The sequence below is a fragment of the Talpa occidentalis genome, unplaced genomic scaffold (genome assembly GCF_014898055.3).
Source record: "Talpa occidentalis isolate TD23 unplaced genomic scaffold, MPIMG_talOcc4v2.1 talOcc4.4, whole genome shotgun sequence".
Lineage (NCBI taxonomy): Eukaryota > Metazoa > Chordata > Mammalia > Eulipotyphla > Talpidae > Talpa > Talpa occidentalis.
In genome coordinates this window covers 185,842-204,646 of record NW_023604295.1, presented here as the reverse complement: position 1 = coordinate 204,646, position 18,805 = coordinate 185,842, and the positions used below count along the sequence as shown (strand labels likewise).

General features: G+C 67.0%; 2 protein-coding genes across 2 annotated transcripts in view; one reads left to right on the top strand and one right to left on the bottom strand.

The window, feature by feature from the left end:
- Positions 1–2: 2 nt before the first annotated feature.
- On the bottom strand, positions 3–7,790 carry CUNH21orf58 (chromosome unknown C21orf58 homolog). The gene is made up of 9 exons (XM_054700231.1): positions 7,651–7,790; positions 7,085–7,146; positions 6,415–6,475; positions 5,323–5,396; positions 4,804–4,968; positions 2,881–2,992; positions 870–1,009; positions 335–558; positions 3–134 (listed from the first exon to the last, which is right to left on the bottom strand). Exons 2-9 carry the CDS (start codon positions 7,142–7,144, stop codon positions 92–94), a joined length of 879 nt encoding a protein of 292 aa, XP_054556206.1. The 5' UTR covers positions 7,145–7,146; positions 7,651–7,790; the 3' UTR covers positions 3–91.
- A 632-nt stretch (positions 7,791–8,422) lies between these two features.
- LOC119257061 (pericentrin-like) overlaps positions 8,423–18,805 on the top strand; it is a 38,142-nt gene continuing 27,759 nt past the window's right edge. The window contains exons 1-11 of the mRNA XM_054700590.1: positions 8,423–8,525; positions 10,334–10,492; positions 12,861–12,956; positions 13,243–13,344; positions 14,201–14,456; positions 14,905–14,960; positions 15,333–15,507; positions 15,765–15,889; positions 16,383–16,494; positions 17,096–17,298; positions 17,598–18,028. Of these exons, the coding sequence (XP_054556565.1) occupies positions 8,469–8,525; positions 10,334–10,492; positions 12,861–12,956; positions 13,243–13,344; positions 14,201–14,456; positions 14,905–14,960; positions 15,333–15,507; positions 15,765–15,889; positions 16,383–16,494; positions 17,096–17,298; positions 17,598–18,028 (1,772 nt within the window). The 5' untranslated portion in view covers positions 8,423–8,468. The remainder of the gene's footprint in view (positions 8,526–10,333; positions 10,493–12,860; positions 12,957–13,242; positions 13,345–14,200; positions 14,457–14,904; positions 14,961–15,332; positions 15,508–15,764; positions 15,890–16,382; positions 16,495–17,095; positions 17,299–17,597; positions 18,029–18,805) is intronic.

Sequence of the window (18,805 nt, the reverse complement as noted above, 5' to 3'; positions counted from 1 at the left end):
GGGGGGGCGGGCGGGGCGGTCTAGCGAGAAACCCCAAAGCAGCAGGAGCCCCTCGCAGGCCGTCGGGCTCCTCACCTGTTCCTCCTGGGGCTCATGGGCCTGGAGCCTGATCGGGTAGGATGCTGTCTGCTGCCCTGAGGGAGGGGAGGTGTCTGGGGCGGCCTGGGTGTGTCCTGTCCTCATTGGTGTGCTGGACTTCCCAGGGCCACCCCGCAGGGAAGGGACGCGACCCAGGAGGTGGGCCCTTTCCAGGTTCACAGCTGAGGCAAAGAAGGGCGCCCTGGGCTCTCACCCGCGGCCCCAAGAGCCAGTCTTGAGCTGGGCTGGGACTCACGTGCCAAGAGCAGCCGTGGGGGGGCCGGCCACATGACGCATGGCGGGCAGGAAGTGGGCAGCTGGCGGGAGGGCTGTGGTGGAGAGCATGGGGGGCCACACGGGGTAGCCTGGCACGGGACTGGCCTGCAGTGGAGCTGGGGGCGCGTAGTGGTGGTGGTGGTGCACCGCCGGCTGCCTGGGTCTCTCTGCATGCAGGACGACGGGCCGTGCCTGCTGAGGGTCCTGGGCACAGCCCGTGCCAGACGCTCAGTGGGGAGCTCTCCCTGCACTCCCGACCAAAGGCAGGCCAGAGCCCAAGGGAGGCAGCTGTCTGGGCCCTGAGCTGCACAGCCCACTTGGGGTGGGGGGCCTGCCCGTGACTGGCCATGGAACCTTCCTCGGGATTGTGGGGGGCATCCCGTGACCGGCCAGGCTGTGGCCCCAAGCTAGAGTGTGCCTGTCAGTTATGCAGACACGTTTCCAGAAGAGCAGCCCCCCGGCCTTCCACCTGGGTCCAGGTTCCTCCACCGGGGCCTGCGCCCAGTTGAGCTCACCTGCATGGTGGGGCGTGAAGGGGGGTCCTGGGAGCGCCCCCAGGGAGCAAGCACAGATGGGGGCAGGGCCCTGAGCATCAGGTTGTGCATGAGGATCTGGTGCATTTGAGCATTCTGCATCATCATCATCTCCACCATCTCTGAAAGCAGAGGTAGGGCCACGTGGACACAGGTGACGGCCTCCCCCGAGGACCTGGAGCTTTGGGTCAGGGGATGCCTGCACTTACACTGCCCTGGGGCCAGCTGGCCCTGCTGCCCCCCAGTGCCGCCCTCTGCTAGACGCCACCAGTCCACAGGCTCCGAGTGGAGTCCTGTTTGGGCAAAGGGCCTGGGCGGATGGGATCAAGGGTCTGAGACGAGCTCGGCCTGGATTTCCCAGTGGGTCCTAAACCCGAGGACAGCGGCTTTGCTGTAGAGGGGGAGCTGAGGGACCGGGAGGTGGAGGCTGACCACAGGCCAGCTCTATGTGTCGTTCTCTCTGCCTCTTGCTAAGGCACAAACAGTTCCCTCCCTTGCACCGGCATAAGTTGAATGGTTCCTGGGAGGGTTCTGTCGGAGGGGGTGGGGCTCCCGCCTGGCACACTCCACCCGCCAGGTCACTCCCAGTAGAGTCTGCTGAACGCAGCTGGCCCCCCGCCTGCCCACACAAGGCACAGGCCCAGCTGCTGAGCCCTCAGTCCAAACGGCCGGGCCCACACAAGCCTGCCTGTTCTGTTACTTCAGGAGCCTGGACCTGCCCCGTCAGCCACAGCGCTGGTGTCACCGGCCCCGCTCCTGCAGTCCAGGAACTGCCCTTGGGAGTGGGGGGTGCAGGAACCCCTCCCGTACCCCCGCCGCAAAGCCCCAGGGCTGCTCCCCTGCCCCTTGCACCCAGGGCAGGCCCCGAGCTCCAGTCCCTGATGTGGCTGCAGCGTCCCAGCCCCCCCGCGGAGGGCAGGGGTGAGTCGGGGTGGGGTGAAGGGGCAGGCGAGGCGTTTGACTTGGCTCAGGCAGCTGGCTGCGCGTGTTTGAAGGCCGCTTTCTCTTAAGTAGGTGGAACGCGGGCACGCCCACAACTGCAGGCTTCAGGCGCAGGCAGGGGCCAGCGCGGCCCCCTCTGCCACCTCTGGGGCCAGACGGGGCCCTTGTACCGTGTGGCTGTGCCCTCAGCAGTGGCGGGGTCCCTGCCCGGAGGGCAGTGGAGCGGCGCCCGGGTGTGCTGGGGGCAGCCGAACTGGGACACACCAGCATCGCCTGCGGAGCGCCCCCAGGGAAGATGCTCCAGCAAGAGTGACCACCGTGACTGTCCCGCAGAGTGAAAGAAATGGACGTGGTGACTTCTGGATAAAATGAAAGCTGGTCTGTGACCACTGGAGAGGTCAGAAAAAGATGAAAAAGGGCCGTGAAGTAACCAGTGCTCCTGTTCAGGGTCTGGACTCGGCAGCAGGCTCGGGAGCACCCACGTGTCAGAACATGAGGTTCTCGCTCTAAGTGTACCCCACATCCTCATCCCCGCAGCAGCTGTTGACAATCCCGCATTTTGGAATTTTAGGGAGAGACGACTTTGCCGTGGCTTTTGTACAGCTTGTACCCGGGCGGCCAGGGTGGACGCTCCTGGTCCTGCAGATCCCCCTCAGCTCACCTGTTTCCCGCAGAGATCAGCCACCGAATTTCTTTACATCATAGTTGTGTTGGGGCCTCCCCGGGGTGCAGCGATTAAGGGTCTGCACTGTGAAGCTACTACCAGCCACTGCAGCCTGAGTGCAACCCCGGCCAGGGAGCTGACGCACAGGGCGCGGCAGAACTCTTCTGTCTCCCCGCCGTGCCCCACTCTGTCTCTGGGGAGCCCTCTCACCCCCACACCTCTGGCCTGCACCCCAGTTCTACACGTAAATAGAAATAAATGTTTAAAAAACAAACGCACAGGGGTATACACACAGCTGTGTCAGCACGCAACTCCAACCCGCCTCAGACAACATCTGCCCCCAGCGTGGAACTCCATGACCCCGCAACGGTGTCCCTGGAGACTCACCTTCCTTAATGCTTCCCGGCCGCGGAGCCGGCGCAGCCTGGGGCGGGGGCAGCTGCGTGATCAGCGGCTGCTGTGGGAGCTGCTGAATGATGGTGGCAGGAGGTGGGGGGACCTGGGAGGGCAGGTAAACCCTTCTCTGGATGTGCCCTCAATGACCCAGCCGTGCTCACCCCTCCTGCCATCCGTCCCCCCACCCACGAGCTCCCTCATCCACCTGTCGACTACTCATCCTGGCCCCCTTGGCCTCCCTCCCCCCAAGGGGGCGTTAAAGGGCAGCCTCTGCGGTTTAAGCAGGGCTGAGTGGGCAGACACTTGGGTGCGGGCCTGGTTGAGGTAAGTTTCGAGCTGAACGTGTCACCCCTGCCCCCCATGTGTTGCGCTTTAATGTGACTTTGGAGACGGCCTGTGAGGAGCTGGTGCGGGTTAAATGAGGTCAGAGCGATGGGGCTCCACCCAGCAGAGCTGGTGTCCTTGGAAGAAGAGGCGACATAGGAGGGCGCGCCCCTTGCCAGGCCACAGCAGACAGTGGCCACCGCCAGCAGGAGCCTGAGGCTGGCCGCTGGCCCTCGGACTTCGGGACCATGAGGAATAAAGGCGAGGGCTAGGCGCCAGTGTGTGGCGGCCCGGCCGGCCTGGCGGTGTCCTGCGCGGGGGCTACGCGCTCCGCGGCCAACCTCGCAGGCCTTGTCCCACGTGGCACACAGCTGGCACATGTCCTTCCTTTGTGGGTGGACGTTTGGGCCCCAGCCACCGGCCTCAGCGCTACCTTTGCCCCAGCAGATACGCAGGCAAACCAGGTGGGCCCCGGGAAATTGACTCGCGAGCCCAAATCTGCATTTCACATCACTCATTCCCAGCCAGAGTTCTTTGGCGTTCCCCCAAATTTAAAAAAATAAGGCTATTCTCAGCCGCGGGCCTGCTGAGACGGGCACCCAGCGCTGTGGCCTCAGCCCTGGTGGCCATCCCAGCTGGTGGCACCAAGGGCTAGCCTCCGAGGTCAAGCTTGCCCCGCCTGCCCTGTGTGCCCTCTTGGCGTCAGGCAGGCGTGTCGGGCTGGGGACCACAGTGAGCATGCATGTGTTCAGGGCCTCCACGAGCCACACTCCCCATGCCCGAGTGCCCAGAGGGAGGTTCCAGGCGTCAAAAGGCAATAGCATAGACGGGGCTATCTGGGCCCCGGACACAGCAGCCGAGGGCTTCTGGGGGCCCCTCGACCCAGCCCCTCTGCGTGGGGAGCGAAGATGGCCTCCTCCCACTCCACCGTCCTCCATGTGCTTCCTCCCCAAAGGACCAACGCCTTCCAGGCATAGCCGCCGAGGGCCGTCCTCCCTGGTCAGCGGCCTGCAGCCCTCTTACCTGGCCTGCCCCTGCTCAGCCCCCGTCCCCAGTCACTCCCGCTGGCCCCACCCCCCGCCCTCCAGCACAACCTTGGCTCAAGAGGGCAGTGCAGCCTCCCCAAGCTTGTGGCCCAGAATGCTGACTAAGCCTCTGAGGGCTGGAAGGCTTTTCACCTTTCACCGTCTGTCCTGAAGTTAGGACCTCAAGCTCTCCTGGTCCGGAAAACCTCTTATCCAGTGGTGCTGCTTGCCCAGGTTCAGGGCCTCCCGGCTCGGGAGCCCCAGCCTCCTCCTCCTCGCACGGGCTAGGGCCAGGCTGGCCCCAGGCAGGCGCAGGGCTGAAGCCTCTCCACAAGGGGACGCCATGGCCCTGCCCGGCCTGGTCCTCAGGCGCCCATAATGACCACGTGAGTCCCAGCAGTGCCCAGCACTAGGGAAAGGCAGCCACCAACTGGGCCCCTCTGGCACGGCCATCAAATCTGGGTCCCCAGAATATGGGGGATGGGGCCCCTGATCACGGGATGAGGGGCCTGTGAGCACGCCCTGCCCACCTGTTTCTGCCCTGGGCTCCTCCCAGGGGGCTTACCGAGTGCTGCAGGATCCTCGGAGGCTCTGGGGCCGGCAGGGGTGGCGAGGTGGCCGCGTAGCTGGCCACCTGGGGCAGCTCTGGGGGCGGGGCCGACCCACGGGCTCCTCTGTCCAGGCCACTGCGGGCATGGCCCGCGGGAAGCGCGTCCAGCAGGTGCTGCTCCTGCAAGGCCGACCAGAGGGCTGTGTCGCCGCAGCTGGGCCACAGGGCGGGGCCCCCACCAGTGCACAGGAACAGGCCTGAGTTCCTGCATGGCACCCGCGGGAACGACCCTGGGGCTGGGCGCCACGGAGCGACAGGAGGGCATTTCTGGCAGATCTCCCCGCCCCGCTGACCACAGCCAGTGCTCCTCCAGCCGCAGACTTGGTGTGGAGCAGCTGGGCCTTGGTGACCTGCACACCTGTGGCGCCGGCCGCGCCAGCCCCGCACCCCTGCGCCACTTGGGCCAATCGCGGTGTGGGTCTGCCCACAGGAGTTTGGCGCCTCCCGGCAAGGGTCCGGGCTTGGGGGGCCTACCTGGAGCCTCCGCAGCAGGTCCTTTCTCCTCCATAGGGCGCTCCACAGTGCGGCTTCCTGCCCGGCCTCCGCACCTGGGGCGAGGTCCTGCAAGCTGAGGGCCTTGGAGACAGGCCCATGGCCCTGCCAGAAGCCCCGCCTCACCCACCCCAGACCTGGGGCGACCAGGCCAGGCTCCCTATGAAAGCCTGCGCAGGGCTGGGAGACTGGTGCCTGGGCTGTTGGGCACTGCGGGCCAAGAATTGGGGTCCGTCCTGGGAGGAGTGTGGACTCTGTGCTGTGGGACAGAGCTCCCTGCCCACTGAAGGCCACTCACAGGGCACGGTGGCCTGGCCTCCGCCTGCTGGGACCCCACCAAACCCGGGGGTGCCATCTGCAGCAGCCTTGAGTCCGCGCCCGTCTGAGGGCAGGTCCCCCTCCAGGGCAGCCTCTGGAAGGGTTCAGTGGTCCCCAGCGGGGGCTCTGTCCTCCTGTCCTCCAGCCAAGACAGCCACTCTCCCCAGAGAAAGCCCAGAGTGATCTGTCCTCTGGGGCAGCACAGTCCCCGCTCCCATGGTCCTGGGCTCTGCTCCCCACTGCCTCTCGCCGGCCGGCTTGGGCTCTTCTGCCTGGATATGGACCCAGGTCTGCCTGCCACCTCGGGAACTGCCTGGAGGCCCGGGCACAGGGGCTGCCCCTGCCAGGACGCAGCAAGGCTCCTGGGAGTTGGGGATTCTCCTCGTTCTTGTCCAGATGTCCTGGCCCTACCCCATCACCGGGAAAGCAGCCCGAGAGTCTGACCACTGACCAGGGGTGGCAGCCAGACTGACCTGGGCCCGGAGGATGCTCAGGCCCAGTGAGGAGGGGACAAGGAGGGGGACACGCCCCACCCAGAGCAAACTCAGGGTGAAGGGTGTGACCAGGTGAGGCGACTTCTGCACCGGGCAGCCAGGACCGCTGTCTAGCCTCCCTCTGCCTCTGTTTTCTCACTTGCTGGGGGATGAGGAAGGTGCCCTCGCAGGTTGGGTTGGGTTGCAGGCTGAGGGAGCTGGGCCGAGGACCTGGGCAAGGTGGAGCTCGTGTCTGAGCCACCTCCAAGCAGCCGGCTCTCACCTGGCACGAGGGGGGGGTCCTCGGAATCCCCTTCTGCATCCTCACGCTCCTGCTCCAGCTTCTGCAAGAAGAGGCATCGGAAACGTGGGCCAGGCTCTGGGAGCCGCCTGGCCAGGGTGACTCAGGGACCCAGGGGAGCAGCACCCAGCCGGGGAGGCTGGGCAGGCAGCCAGCCTGTCCGTCCCTCAGGGGTCACACTTTCTGCATGGCCTGGCGCTCAGGGTGGCCCTCTCACATGCCTTAGGCAGCTTTCTTACAGTGGGACCCGGCAGGCTGGTGCCCAGGACTGCCCCCCTGAGTGGCCAAGGTCTGGGCCTGCCCTTGGGAGGCCCCTGCCAGCTTCTCCTAGGCGGCCATGGACCATCCAGATGAGGGCGGGGCGTGGGGGGTGGGGTTGAGAGCAGCTAGTGTGGCCACCTGAGAGAAAGAACAGGCGTGAGGACTGGTCCATACCCCCCTACCTGTTTTCCCATAAACATGGAGGCAGACCCTCCCGGGGAGGGGGCCTGTGTGGGTCTCCCCCGACACCCTCTGGCCCCTGGGCGTGGGAACCACCAGAGCCTCCTGGTTCGGTACAAACACAAAGGAGGAAACCCAGGAGCTACCTCCTTCGTGGGTGATGTGGCTGGGCAGCAGTGTGCAGTCACTGGTGCCCCAACAGCCGCCTCACCTTCTCCAGAAGCCTCAGGGTCAGTCGAGCCATCTGATCGGCTATGGCCGAGTCCAACATCCCTGGCAGGACAGGGCAGGGGCGGGCGCTCAGCTAGCTGTGGGCACGTCCTGCTCCGCCAGCAGCCCCCACCTGGTGTCATGGGCCCCCCCAGCTGAGCTCAGGCCACCTCCAGGAGACTCGCCTGTGTTTCTGGGAGAGCGCGTAGGGGCCCAGCCTCATCTGATGGGAGCGCCTCCAGAGCAAGGGCCAGGCATCGCCTTGTTGCCAGGGTGCAGACACACAGGGAGGTCCCAGGTTGCCAGGTTTCGCTGAGAGTCCTTCCCAGGCCCGCCCAGTGGCCAAGCAAGGTTACTGCTAAACACTGCCGGTGCCCCATGTGACCAGGTAGGGCTCATCTGGAAGGCCAGAGTGGCCCTGGGAGGGGACGGCCTGGCCATCAATTCACTGCCCATCCATTCCTGCCTCCAGGAGGCCAGCAAGCCCCTGGTCTGGCTGGAGGCCCCTCCCAGCCAGGGATCAAAGATGGGACCCCAGGAAGACTAGGTGATGCCCGGAGGACAGACCAGAGTTCAGGAGCTTGTGCTGGCACCAAGGAGGCACGGGTGACCCAGGACCCTCGTCCCGAAGGCGTCTGCGGGGCCCGGGTGCGGCACACCCGGGCAGGGCGGGCCTGACACAGAAGTGGGCGGTCACTGCCGCGGGGGCCGCCCTGGCGCCGCACGGAGCAGTCGGCCCCGCCCGCGCAGGACCGAGGGGGCGGCGGGCGCAGGGTTTGGGGCAAGCCCGGCCCCAGCGTCGGGTCCAGCGGGCGGGGCCCCAGCGCAGCGGCGCAGCCCGGGAGCCCGGCGGCGGCTCCGCGTCCGCTCCGAGGCGGCGGGCGGCTCCGCCGCGGAGAACGAGGCGCCGGGCCGCCCGCGCCAGCCCCCGCCGGCGCCCCGCCCGGTCCTCTTCCTGCGCCCCAGGCCCCTCCCTGCGCCCGGGGCCCGACCCCGCGCCCCCGCCGCGCCCGCCGGGCCGCCGACCCCGCTGGCTGCGGGCGCCGCGGAGAGGCCCGACGGCCCCAGGCCCCGGCGCGCGGGCGGGCGCGCGGGCGGGCGGGCGCCGGGGGAGCCGCCCCTTTGAAACGGGCCGCCCGGCCGCGCCCCGGGCCCCGCCCCCGGCCGCGCCAATCGGAGGCCGCGCGGGCCGCGTCCCTGGCGCGCGTGCGCGGGGCGGGGCTCGGCCCTGACTGGCCGCGGCGGCGGGGCGGGCGGGGCGGCGCACGTCGGCGTGACAGTTGTCGGGAGGGCGCGCCGGCTGGGGGCGGGAGTGTAAATAGAGCGCCGGCGGCGTCGCGTCGGCCCCGTCACCTGCCGGGCGCCCGCGCGGAACCCGGAGGGCGATGGAGGAGGACGAGCAGGAGCAGCGGCGCAGGAAGGTGGAGGCCGGGAGAGCCAAGGTAACGGCAGCGCCGCCGCCCGCAGCCCGCCGCCGCCCGGGCTCGGAGCGTGCGCGGCCCGGCGCCGGCTCGCCCTTGCCGCCGACCCGGCGGAGCCCGCTCCCGGCCGCCGCCATCTTGAATCCGCCGCCCTCCGCCCGGGCCCGCCCCCGCCGTCGCCGCCGCCGCCAATCCGCGGCAGGGACGCGCGGGGGGCGGGGCGGGGCGGGGCCGCGCCTGCGCGTCGGGGCCGGAAGGCGGGCGCGGCGGGCGGACTCCCGGCGGGCGCGCGCCCCCGCCTGCGCGCCCCCGCCCGCGCGCCCCGTCCCGGCGTCCAGGCGCGGCCCTCCCGGCGTCCGTGTCCCATTCATCCACTTAAATCCACCAGCGGGCTCTCGCTTTGTTTGGAATTCCGCGGTCTTCAAAATATAAGCCGGTCCCGGGGCTTGCCCGGGCGCCTCCCGCGCCCCCCCCCACCCGAGGGCCCGAGGCACCTGCTCCCCGCGTCAGCGGGCGCAGGGGAGGGCGGGCGGCGGGGGGCGGCGCTGCGCGTGCCCCGCGCGTGTCCATGCCAGCCCCGGAGTGCCCAGAGCCCGCGTGCACCCGAGGGCCCCCCCAGTCCCGCACAAACACCACTCTGGACGCCCAGTTTTGGGCGTGTCGCGGGGATTGGGCTGTCTGTCAGGAGGCCTGCGCTCTAGGATGGGGAGAGCGCATGTGCTCGCTTGGACATGGCCACTCCCGGAGGGCAAGAGGGGCACTCACCACCTGTGCAGCAGGAGTGGAGCCCGCAGGGTCAGGGATGGGTCAGCTGAGGTGCCCCAGGTGCTCTTTCCTGGCGGGAGCAGCCTGTGCCCCACTTTTAGAACCTTCGGACCCTGCGAGCAGCGGCAGGGACGGCAGGTGACAGGCAGGGGCAGCGGCCTGTTGAGGCCTTCGGAAGGGTGGCACTGCTGCTGGGGTTGCAGAGGGAGGCTGCGGCTAGGTCCTGTGGAGTGCCCCACACCTCCTGGGCTGGAGACGGCCTGAGCAGAAGGCCAGGCTCCCCTGTGCTCCCCAGCCTGCCTTGGCGTGGGAAGGGGTGGCGGCATTGCCAGGAGGGGCACGAGCAGTCCTGTGCCAGGCAGTAACAAAATGGCCCCACTGGGGAGCATAGGCCAGAGAGGAGGCTGCCACGCAAAGGGGTCGTTGGCCCCAGGTGGGTGCAGGGGGTGCAAAGCGGGTGACCAGGGGCTGCCTGTGGCCTCGAGTCAGTTTTTGGGCCCGCAAGAAGGTCCTTGCGTTCTCATGTGCGCGTCTCCCAGGCTGTTGTTTCTGTGCCTAGGCGTCCCCCCTCAGAAGCCGCAGGGAGCCCCCCCCTCATGGCAGAGTGCTGGTGTGAGAGCGGGGCCTACAGGCCCAGTGCGCAGGCGGGCCCTGTCCTGGGGTCCCTGGGGCTGTGGGGAGCTGTGTCACAAAACTGGAGCAGCTGATTCCGTGACGGAGGGTGCTGGGCTGACCCGGCTTCATTAATTTTTTTTGCTATTTCTGGGCCTCGTCTCAGAATCTCCTCCGGGTTGAGTCCCAGTCGTGGCCGGGCAGGAAGGGGAGCCGAAGCCCCGCATTGCGCCCCCCCACTCCACGGGCCTTGACTACATTGGCAGCCATTTGGTAGACGCGTGGAGTCTAAAAAGTATATTTTTCGTAAACTGCTAAGAAGCAGGAGGGCGTCCTGGGGTGGGCTCCGAGGAAGGCGGCCCCATGCCCTCCGCCGGGCTGCTGGCCTTGTGGCTCTGCTACGTCTTCCTGGCCTACCTGGGCCTCTACTACCTCTCCGCCTTCCTGCGCAGCTTGCTCACTTCCGGCAGAGGAGGACCAAAGGCGACGGTGCGCGTCCGAAGAAAGCGGCGGCGACGAGGAAGGGCACGGCTGTCGCTGCGCCTGTCCCGGAGGAGAGCCCGCTAGCAGGGTCCGCTGGCGACGCCCCCGGAGCCCCAGGAGCTGTTCAGGTAGGGCCGGTCATCCCCCGCGGTGCCCTCTCAGCACCTTGGTTGGGCTGGTGAAAGGCGGTGCCTCTGTCCCCTGCAGTGACCTGGGAAGGCGTGGCCTGAGTGCTGCTTGGGGCTCTTCTCAGTCCTCCCTGGGGCCTTGCTGGGGGGAGGGGGGGAGGCGTGGTGGATGTGGGAGTGGTGCTGCGGGAGCGGCCAGCCTCCCTACAGCAGGCTCTCCTCGGGCAGCCCCCTGTGTGTGAGGCCCGAGGCGCCGTGGGCAGCACCGGTGAGGGGGTGTGTGCTAGAAGGAACTAGCAGAGTGGGGGCCGGTGCAGGAGGAGCACGGTCGTGAGTGTCTGTCCTAGGGGTGGGGCTGGGACTTCACTTCTGTGGAAGAGCGGACAGACCTGGCCTGGGATGGCCGTGCTGCCGGGGGCCGTGGCTGGGCTGGGGTCCCACCTGTGCCCAGCCCAGTGCCCCTTCACGCCCTGTTGTCCTGCTGGGTCTTGGTTTACCGTTCTGGAGCTGGCGCTTCCCTGCATCCTGGAGGCTCTGTCCGCCTAGCCTGGTGGTTGCTTTCAAGATCCTCCACACATCCTCTCATTGGGCTTCTAGTGACCACTGGGCATCTGGTTCAGCCGGCCCCGAAGGTGGTCCCTTTGCCTGCTGGGAAGGAGTGGGCAGTGCATACTGGCTGCTGGAAACTGGTGGGCGCTCCTGGCCATGGGGGGACGCAGTGCTGCGGATGCCTCCTTGGGGTCCTGGACTGCCCATGTGTGTATGGGCCCTCAGCCTTCTCTGCCCTGGGGGCGGAGGGGGAACCTCCAGCTTGTGCCTGATGCTCTGTCCTGGGCCTCACGACCAAGGTGAGGCCCACTCTCTGGACAGGGCTCCCTGCCCACGTCAGTCCTGTTGTTCATGCGGCACCTGGGCCATGTGTCCTGCTGGCCTGGGCCTCCATGCAGTGAGCCGCAAGCCAGGGGGCAGCTGACATTCGCAGCCTAGCTGGCAGGGTGTAGTTAACATTGTTTAATGGTTATATTTAATTTTTTTGGTGGAAGAACTGGGATGCAGGCCAGAGGTGCGGGGGGGGTGAGAGAATTCTTCACAGACAGAGTGGGGAGCAGAAAAGGCGGATCCACTGACAGGAGAGGTCTGTGCCCTGTGGGTCAGCGCCCTGGCCAGTGATTGAACTCAGGCTGCTGCAGTGACAGCCTGAGACTGACCCCTAGGCCATCAGGGAGGTCCTGTGGTTACTATTTTTTAGAAAATTTATTTTCTTATGAATGCAAGAGCTGGGGTACAGGCCAGAGATGTGGGGGGTGAGAGGATCTACCAGAGACAGGGTGGGGAACAGAACAGGCAGACTGACTGAAATATACAGGGGAGGGGAGCAGCAGGCAGACAGGAGAGGTCTGCTTCGCCATGTGGGTTGCTCCCTGGCCGGCCGCGGATCGGGGATTGAACTCACGCTGCAGAGGCTGTGGATTGCTTCACAGTGCTGTGCTTAACTCCTTCCGCCACCAGGGAGGCCTTTGTGGTTACTGTTTTCAAAGCCCAAACACTAAGAGATAACCTGAAGATAGAGCGTAGTAACTGCTGAAACTCTGTAACGAAAGTTAGCTCGTAGAAGGTTACATGACATTCTTTGCATCCGGGGAGTGTGAGAAGGTCACTTTTGGCCAGAGCTGTGGCGTCACGACGGACGACAAGCCCAAGCCCGCTTGTGTCTCGGGAGCTCCAGGGGCCCAGGCAGTGGTCACAGAGAGAACGTCCAGCCTCCTTAGCACGGCGCTCGCCGTCCACAGGACCAGCCGCCCGAGGAGCATGCCCATGAAACGTCAGCCCTCCCATTGCTTAGCATTGCCCCCGGTGACACCGACACCCCTCTTGGGTTTGTGGCCCCCACGGAGGGGCGAGGCCCGCAGGCCTGGAGTGAGGCCCGGGGCCCTTTGCCTGCAGCGATGGGCTTGGGCTGCGGCCTCTCCGCTGTGCCCTGCACGGCAGGATGAAAGCCGGAGTTACCGCGAATGTGTGGCTCAGAAAGACCGGGGAAGACTCATTTGGAAAACTTGAAACGCAAGTTCGAGATGATTTACGGAAAGAAAGGAAAGCGCTCTTTGCACCAAGCGTCAAGGAAGACGCTTGTCTAGAGCAGGACGCCTCAGAAATGGACCGTTTGACTTGTCGTAAAATTCCGAGCTTAGAAAATGTGCGTGGACCTGGGAGAGTGGAGCTGGCTGAGATGCTGGGGGCGGCGCTTCAGCGCCGGCCTGAGCGAAGGCTTCAGGGGAGCGGCCCTGCTGGCCCCCACCCTGGGATGGGGCTCTGAGGGTGCAGCGTGGCTGGGCACCTGGCTGTCAGTGCTCTCTGTGCCCATCCTTAGCCGGAGTGCCCCGATGGACAGAGGCCGGAAGATGCCTCGTCGCTGGAGCCCAAGCTAGGTGTCGAGTGCCGGGAGCAGCCTGGGGACCCTCCAAAGGTATTCTTCCCACGAGGGACCGTAGGGGAGGCAGCATGGCCCCGCTGACCGCCTGCTGACCTTTGCTCTTTGCTCCTGGTGCTGGAGAGAGGAGGGCACCGTCCACCCCTAGAGGATGGGGCTGGGGCCTGGGCTGTGGATCCTCTGCCAGGTGTGGGGCGGCCCAGGTCGTTGTAAAGCTGCATCCTGAGTGTCTGTCCGGCTCCTGAGGGCACTGCCCGTGGTGGCGCTGGTTTCAGGGGCTGATTCCTCAGTGAGTCTTTGGCCCCTGTGCTCCCCTTCCCAGGAGCGCGCACTGGAGCGTGAGCTTGCTAAGCCCGGGGGCCCGCACGAAGGCCAGCCCGGCGGGCAGGGTCCAGTGGCCGAGCTGGAGCAGCTGCAGACCCAGGTGACCGCTCGCCTGGACGCAAGGACCATGTCTGGGCGTGCACACTGGAGGGCAGGTGGAGGGACGTGTGTGGCCATGGCGGCAGCCAGGCTGCTGGTGCTACTGGGCCTGCGCGGACCTGTAGCCACTGGCTTTGCTCTTTGAGCCCCACAAAGAGTGGGCCTTGGAGCTGCCACACTCGAGCACGTGGTCAAGGCTTCCTGCCCTGCGGGGCACAGGCCATAACGGGAGCCTGGGGTATCTGTGCTCTGTGGGCTGTGCCTGCTATGCCCTGGCCCTTGGGGTGTGTGCCCCAGCCCTGCCCCGGCCCCCCCTTCCTCCACTGTCTCGCCCTGCCCCCCCTCCCCGCCCCATCACTGTCTTTGCTTGCTTTTTTTGCGCCATTTGGTGCTCTGGCTCTAACCATGCTTTCTATCAAGCATGTTGATTGGGACTAAGCGTGGCTCCTCTGTTAGGGTCTCCTGCCCCTTGGCTCTTTAGTCCCTCCCCCTAGAATCTGAGTAGGGCAGCCTGACTGGCCCTCAGTGGCCAGGCCTCGCTGTGCCCCTCAGTGGGGTTCAGGACACCCATGCCCCCAGTGAGATGGGCTGGCGTGGCTCTGCCACAGGGGCCATCCCATGCGGCCCACCCTGCCTCTGTGCGGCGGGGCCTGCATCCAGGGGGGTGGCCCACGGGAGCCTGGGTCTAGTTGGAGAGCGAGCCCAAGAGGCCATGTGAACGGGGGCCTGGGACGAGCTCTCGGGGGCTGTTCTGGAGGCTGGGAGGCCAGTGGGATGGGACGGGCAGTGCAGGGTTGGGGGGTGCCTCCGGCCGGCACAGGGGTGCTGGTGGAGACAGCGTGGCCCCACCCCCGCAGCCTCCACCGGGCCTGGAGCTGGAGGCCCTGCGGCTGAGCCTGCACGACGCGCACGCGGCCCACCTGGAGCTGGCGCAGGCCGCCCTGCAGCGGGAGAAGGAGGCAGCGCTGGTGGAGTTGCGGGCCTCGCTCAATGGCCGGCACGCCCAGGAGCTGGCGCTGGCACAGGGCCGGCAGCGGCGGGAGCTGGAGCTGGTCCGGGAGCAGCACGCGCGGGAGCGCGAAGAGCTGGTGCAGCGGTGGGGCCAGGAGACAGGTGGGCCCTGTGGCTGGCGCAGACCAACCCCCCCAGCCCCACAGACAGGCCTCTGAGCCCGCAACCCCGGCTTCGCAGCCACCTGGCTGGGCCCTGTATGCCGGGCAGGTGTGGGCCCTTTCTGTGCCTGGCTCTGGCAGGCCGCCCTCCCGGCCCCGCCTCCACCTCCCAGGGGCTCAGATCTGCAGGTGGTGCCCCAGGGCTGGTGGGCCACCTGTGGAGGCTCGGGATACCCTTTTGCCCCCTTCCCTTGGGGGCCCTGGGTGGGGGGTGCAGGGCATAGCATGAGCTTCAAGGCCGAGGGTGCCCACCTGGATGTGGGCAGGCCTGAGTGTCGGGCCCCGCTTTCCTGGGGACGGGCCGGGGACATGTGGGGGGCAGGTGTGGGGAGCCTTCTCATGTCCAGCTGACAGCCCTGGAAAGATCAGAGTGCTGTGTCTTTCCTCAGCCGAGCTGAAGGAGAAGCTGCAGTTGGAGGTGGAGAAGAACGTCCGGATGATGGAGGTGTGGTGCCACCAGCGCCTCTTCCCCCGCTCCTCCCCACCTGCCCTGATGCCCGGTCCCAGTAGCCAGGGAGCCTCTGGGGCAGGGGACAGGGGCTGCACTGTCCTCAGGGACAGCTATCCTGGTGGGCACAGTGCTGGCGCCGCGGGCCCTGCAGCCCCAGATGATTCCTCCTGCTGCATAGCCGGGCCGGGGTCTGTGCTGGGCCTTGGCCGGGAGCCCGCCTCTGCCCGGGCTTCCTAGACCTCTTCCCCCAGCCCCTCCCTTAGCAGTAGGGAGGGCGCGTCTCCTGCGGGGCTGTGGTAGGTGGGTAGGCGGGTGGCTGGCGCGACATCGGTCCTCAGCGCAGCCGCCTCCTCGTGGGCTTGTCAGACCCTGCGGCAGGACTGGGTGTCAGAGAGGGACTTGAGCTTGGAGAGCCTGCGCCGGGAGCTGTCCGCACGGCACCAGGAGGAGCTGGGGCGCCTGCGAGACCAGCTGAGGAAGGAGTCAGTAGAGCAGAAGGCTGAGCTGGAGAAGGCTCTTCAGGCGAAGACTCAGGCTGAACGTGAGTGTCCAGTGCTGGAATCTGGGCCATGTCTCCGGGGACCGGCCTCCCACCCAGCCGCAGGCCTCTCAGTCCCTGGGCGTTTTTTTCCAGAAATCTTTGTGTTGAGACAGTTTTTACATTTTCTGTTGCTAAATTGCTACCACAAATGCGGGTTTGACCTGAGTCCCATTTTCAGCCCGATGGGGGATGCTGGCCTGTGCCCCAGGCTGGTGAGCAGCCCGGAGGGTGGCCAGTGGCTGCTGTCTGCCTCCCAGGTGCCCTCCAGACGCTGCAGGCGCAGCAGGAAGCCATGCCGCAGGAGTTACGGGCAGACCTGCAGACCGAGCACCACCAGCATGTTCAGGAGCTGGAGTTCACGGAGCAGGAGCAGTGGAGGGAGGTGGGCCTGGGGGACCTGGGGGGGGGTGGGAGGAGGGGGCCAGTGGCTGTGTGCTGCTGACCTGGGGCGGGTGGGGGCAGCTCACACCTGTGCTTTGCCGAAGCTGGCTCTGTGGGGGAGGGGCGGGCTTGGTGGACTCTGGCTCCCCAGGGTCCCTGCGCACGCAGGGATGCGGGGCATGCGGAAGCTGCGCCACCCCCAGGTGTCAGGTCACTGGCCAGGACTCAGCAAACCAGAAGCTCCCTGAGAGGCTACTTCTGTATGAAAACTCCCCGGGAGATACAACGGGTGGGGGCTAGCGGGCAGGCCTTGTGCAGTGCGACACCAGGACTGGGCCCTCTGCAGAACCAGGCCCTGGGCAGCTCCTTACGGGGCTGGTCAGCCCTGCTTTGGCACCAGATGCTGGAATGGGGCAGCCCCTGCTGGGTGTGCACCTGGGTGAGCCGTGGGCGGGGCGGGTGAGTGGAGGGGGACTCCTGCCTGTTGCCCACAGGAGAGCTTGACCCCGGTGATCGTGCTGCCTGAATGCTCCCCGTGCCAGCCAGCAGCGTCAGCATCCTTCCTTGAGGCCCAGCAGGAGCCGGCCAGCCCAGAGTCCGGCCCAGGTGGGTGCCGGCTGACGCCTGCCACGGCGGGGGGTGTGGGGCAGGTGGGGGGGCACCTTGGCTGAGTGGGCCCGTGGGAACAGTTGGGCTGCTGTCCCTCTGCTGTGCTGGTGCCTCCGGGGCATCCTCACGTGGGGGCTTGAAGTCGAGGGTCTCGAGCCGGGCGGGCAGCTCTGTCCACAGGCAGTTTTCTCGGGGGACTGAGCTGGCTGCGATGCAGATGGGAGGGTCAGGAAATGGGTCGCTGACTCAGATGGCCCAGCCACATGGTCAGCAGGGCCAAGGAGGTTCTGGCTGGGAGAATGGGGTGAGGCCCTCCGGGCAGGCAGGAGCGGGGCAGGCATCCCAGGCACTGTGGGCTCGCCTGGCCGGCCCCATGCGGGGTGCTGGGCCCTGTGCGGGTGGCAGCTCCTCCTTCGTGAGGGAGCCCCTGGCTGTGCTGGGCTCAGTCACCCCCACTGGGACGAGCCGAGGCTCAGTGGACTGCAGGACCGAGGGCACAGTGCGGTCGTATGGCGCCTGGGACCCTGCACCCAAGCGTGTGAGGCCCGAGCTGTGGGTTCTGCAGCGCCCGACTGTCCCTGTGCCTGGCCCCTTGCAGAGCTCACCCGGGCATGTCCCCGCCACGCGCAGGACCAGGCCTCGAAAGTGCAGGCAGAGGTGGCCTCCAGAGCCTTGGATTTGGAAGCGGAGCGCAAGGCGGCGCTCTTGCTCGAGGAGGAGATCAGCCTCTTGAAAAAAGAGAACAGGAACCTGCGGGAGGAGCGGCAGTGGGACAGCCGCCTGGGGGAGGACGCAGAGCGCGTGAGTGGCTGCTCGCTGGGCCCCTGCTGCATGTCCCTGGGTCAGGGGTGCGAGTGCGAGTGTCTTCAGTTGCCTTTTCTCCTGGCCATCTGGGGACCAGGGTGGGGGAGCTTTTCTCTGAAGCAAGGAGTGTGGCTGTGCTCCGGCCACATGCCTCTTGCTCCCACTGGCATCAGGCTCCTCGCCGGGGCCAGCAGAGCCCAGGGTGCGGGCCCGGTGCTCAGAGATGGGTCTGGTCGCCGCCGTAGCTGTCCTTCCCATCAGCTTCTCCCTCCGCACACAAAGCCGTGTTTCCGTAGGTGCGGCACGACTTGGTTAAAAAGCACCAGGAAGAACTAAAGAAAGCTGAAGAGCAGATTCAGGTGATGAAACAAGATTTAAAGGAAAAAGAAGCAGAATGGAGAGGCGTACGCGAGGCCCTGCAGAGGAGCGCAGAGGAGACGCTGGCGCGCGCGCTCCTGGAACTGAGCGAGCGGACGGAGTCCGAGAAACAGTCATTGGCGAGCGAGTTTGAGTGTCGCGAGCGGGAGATGCGGCAGCTGCAGGCTCAGCAGGCGGCGCAGATCCTGGAGCTGGAGGCCTCCCTGGCGGAGCAGCAGGGCCGCCTGAGGCAGCTGGAGCAGGGGCTGGCCGCGGAGGAGGCCGCGCCCTGCAGCCAGTGCGGCCAGGAGCTGGCCATGCGCTGCCCAAAGGAGGACTGCACGCTGCAGCTGACCCCAGCCCCAGACAGGTGGGTGCCCGCCGAGGGGGCAGGGGCCGTGGGGCACCGAGTGCTGATTCCGCCGCCCCTGGGTTCTGCACGGGGCAGGGGGTGCCAGGGAGACCGGCAGGGGTGGGCACTGCACGCGTCTCACCCAGGCTCAGCGGGCAGCGCCGTGTGCTGGCCCCACACAGCTGGCGCCCGCATTCACGATGCGGACAGGCTGAGTCTGGGTCTGGCTGCCATGCCCGTGGCCGAGCGTGTGGGCCGGCTGGGGGCCTGGGGTCCCCGCAACCCCCTGGCTCTGCTGCTTCTCCCGTGGCCACCAGCCCTGTATGGGGCGCGAGTGCATCTGCCCTGGGGTGGAAGGGCTGCGGGTCCAGTACCCTCAGCTCCAGCTGAACGTGGGGCCCGGATGACCCTGGTGCTGCCCCCAGCGGGACAGTCTTGGGGCCACCACCACCAGGTGCAGCCTGGTGCCCAGACCTGGCCCTCCCGGGTATGTGAACCCACCCAGGTTGGCCCTGTGTGGGAGTCCACAGTGCCTGGAGCTCCCCAGTTCCTTGTGAGCTCTGGGAGCTGTGTTAGAATCGAGGCTTCCCGCCCCAGGTACCGGCCGCTCCTGCAATCCTTGTGCCTTCGCGCTTGGCCAGCTGCTCTGAGGTCCCAGAGTGCTCCCAAGGCCCTGCCCTGCCCGGGCCCTTGCCCAGCGTACCCATGGCCTACCGTGGCTGTGGGGTCGTGGGCTGCTTTGGCCTGGGGCGCGCGCAGGGGTGGGATGTGGGGTCCGCTGCGCTCACGGCGCCT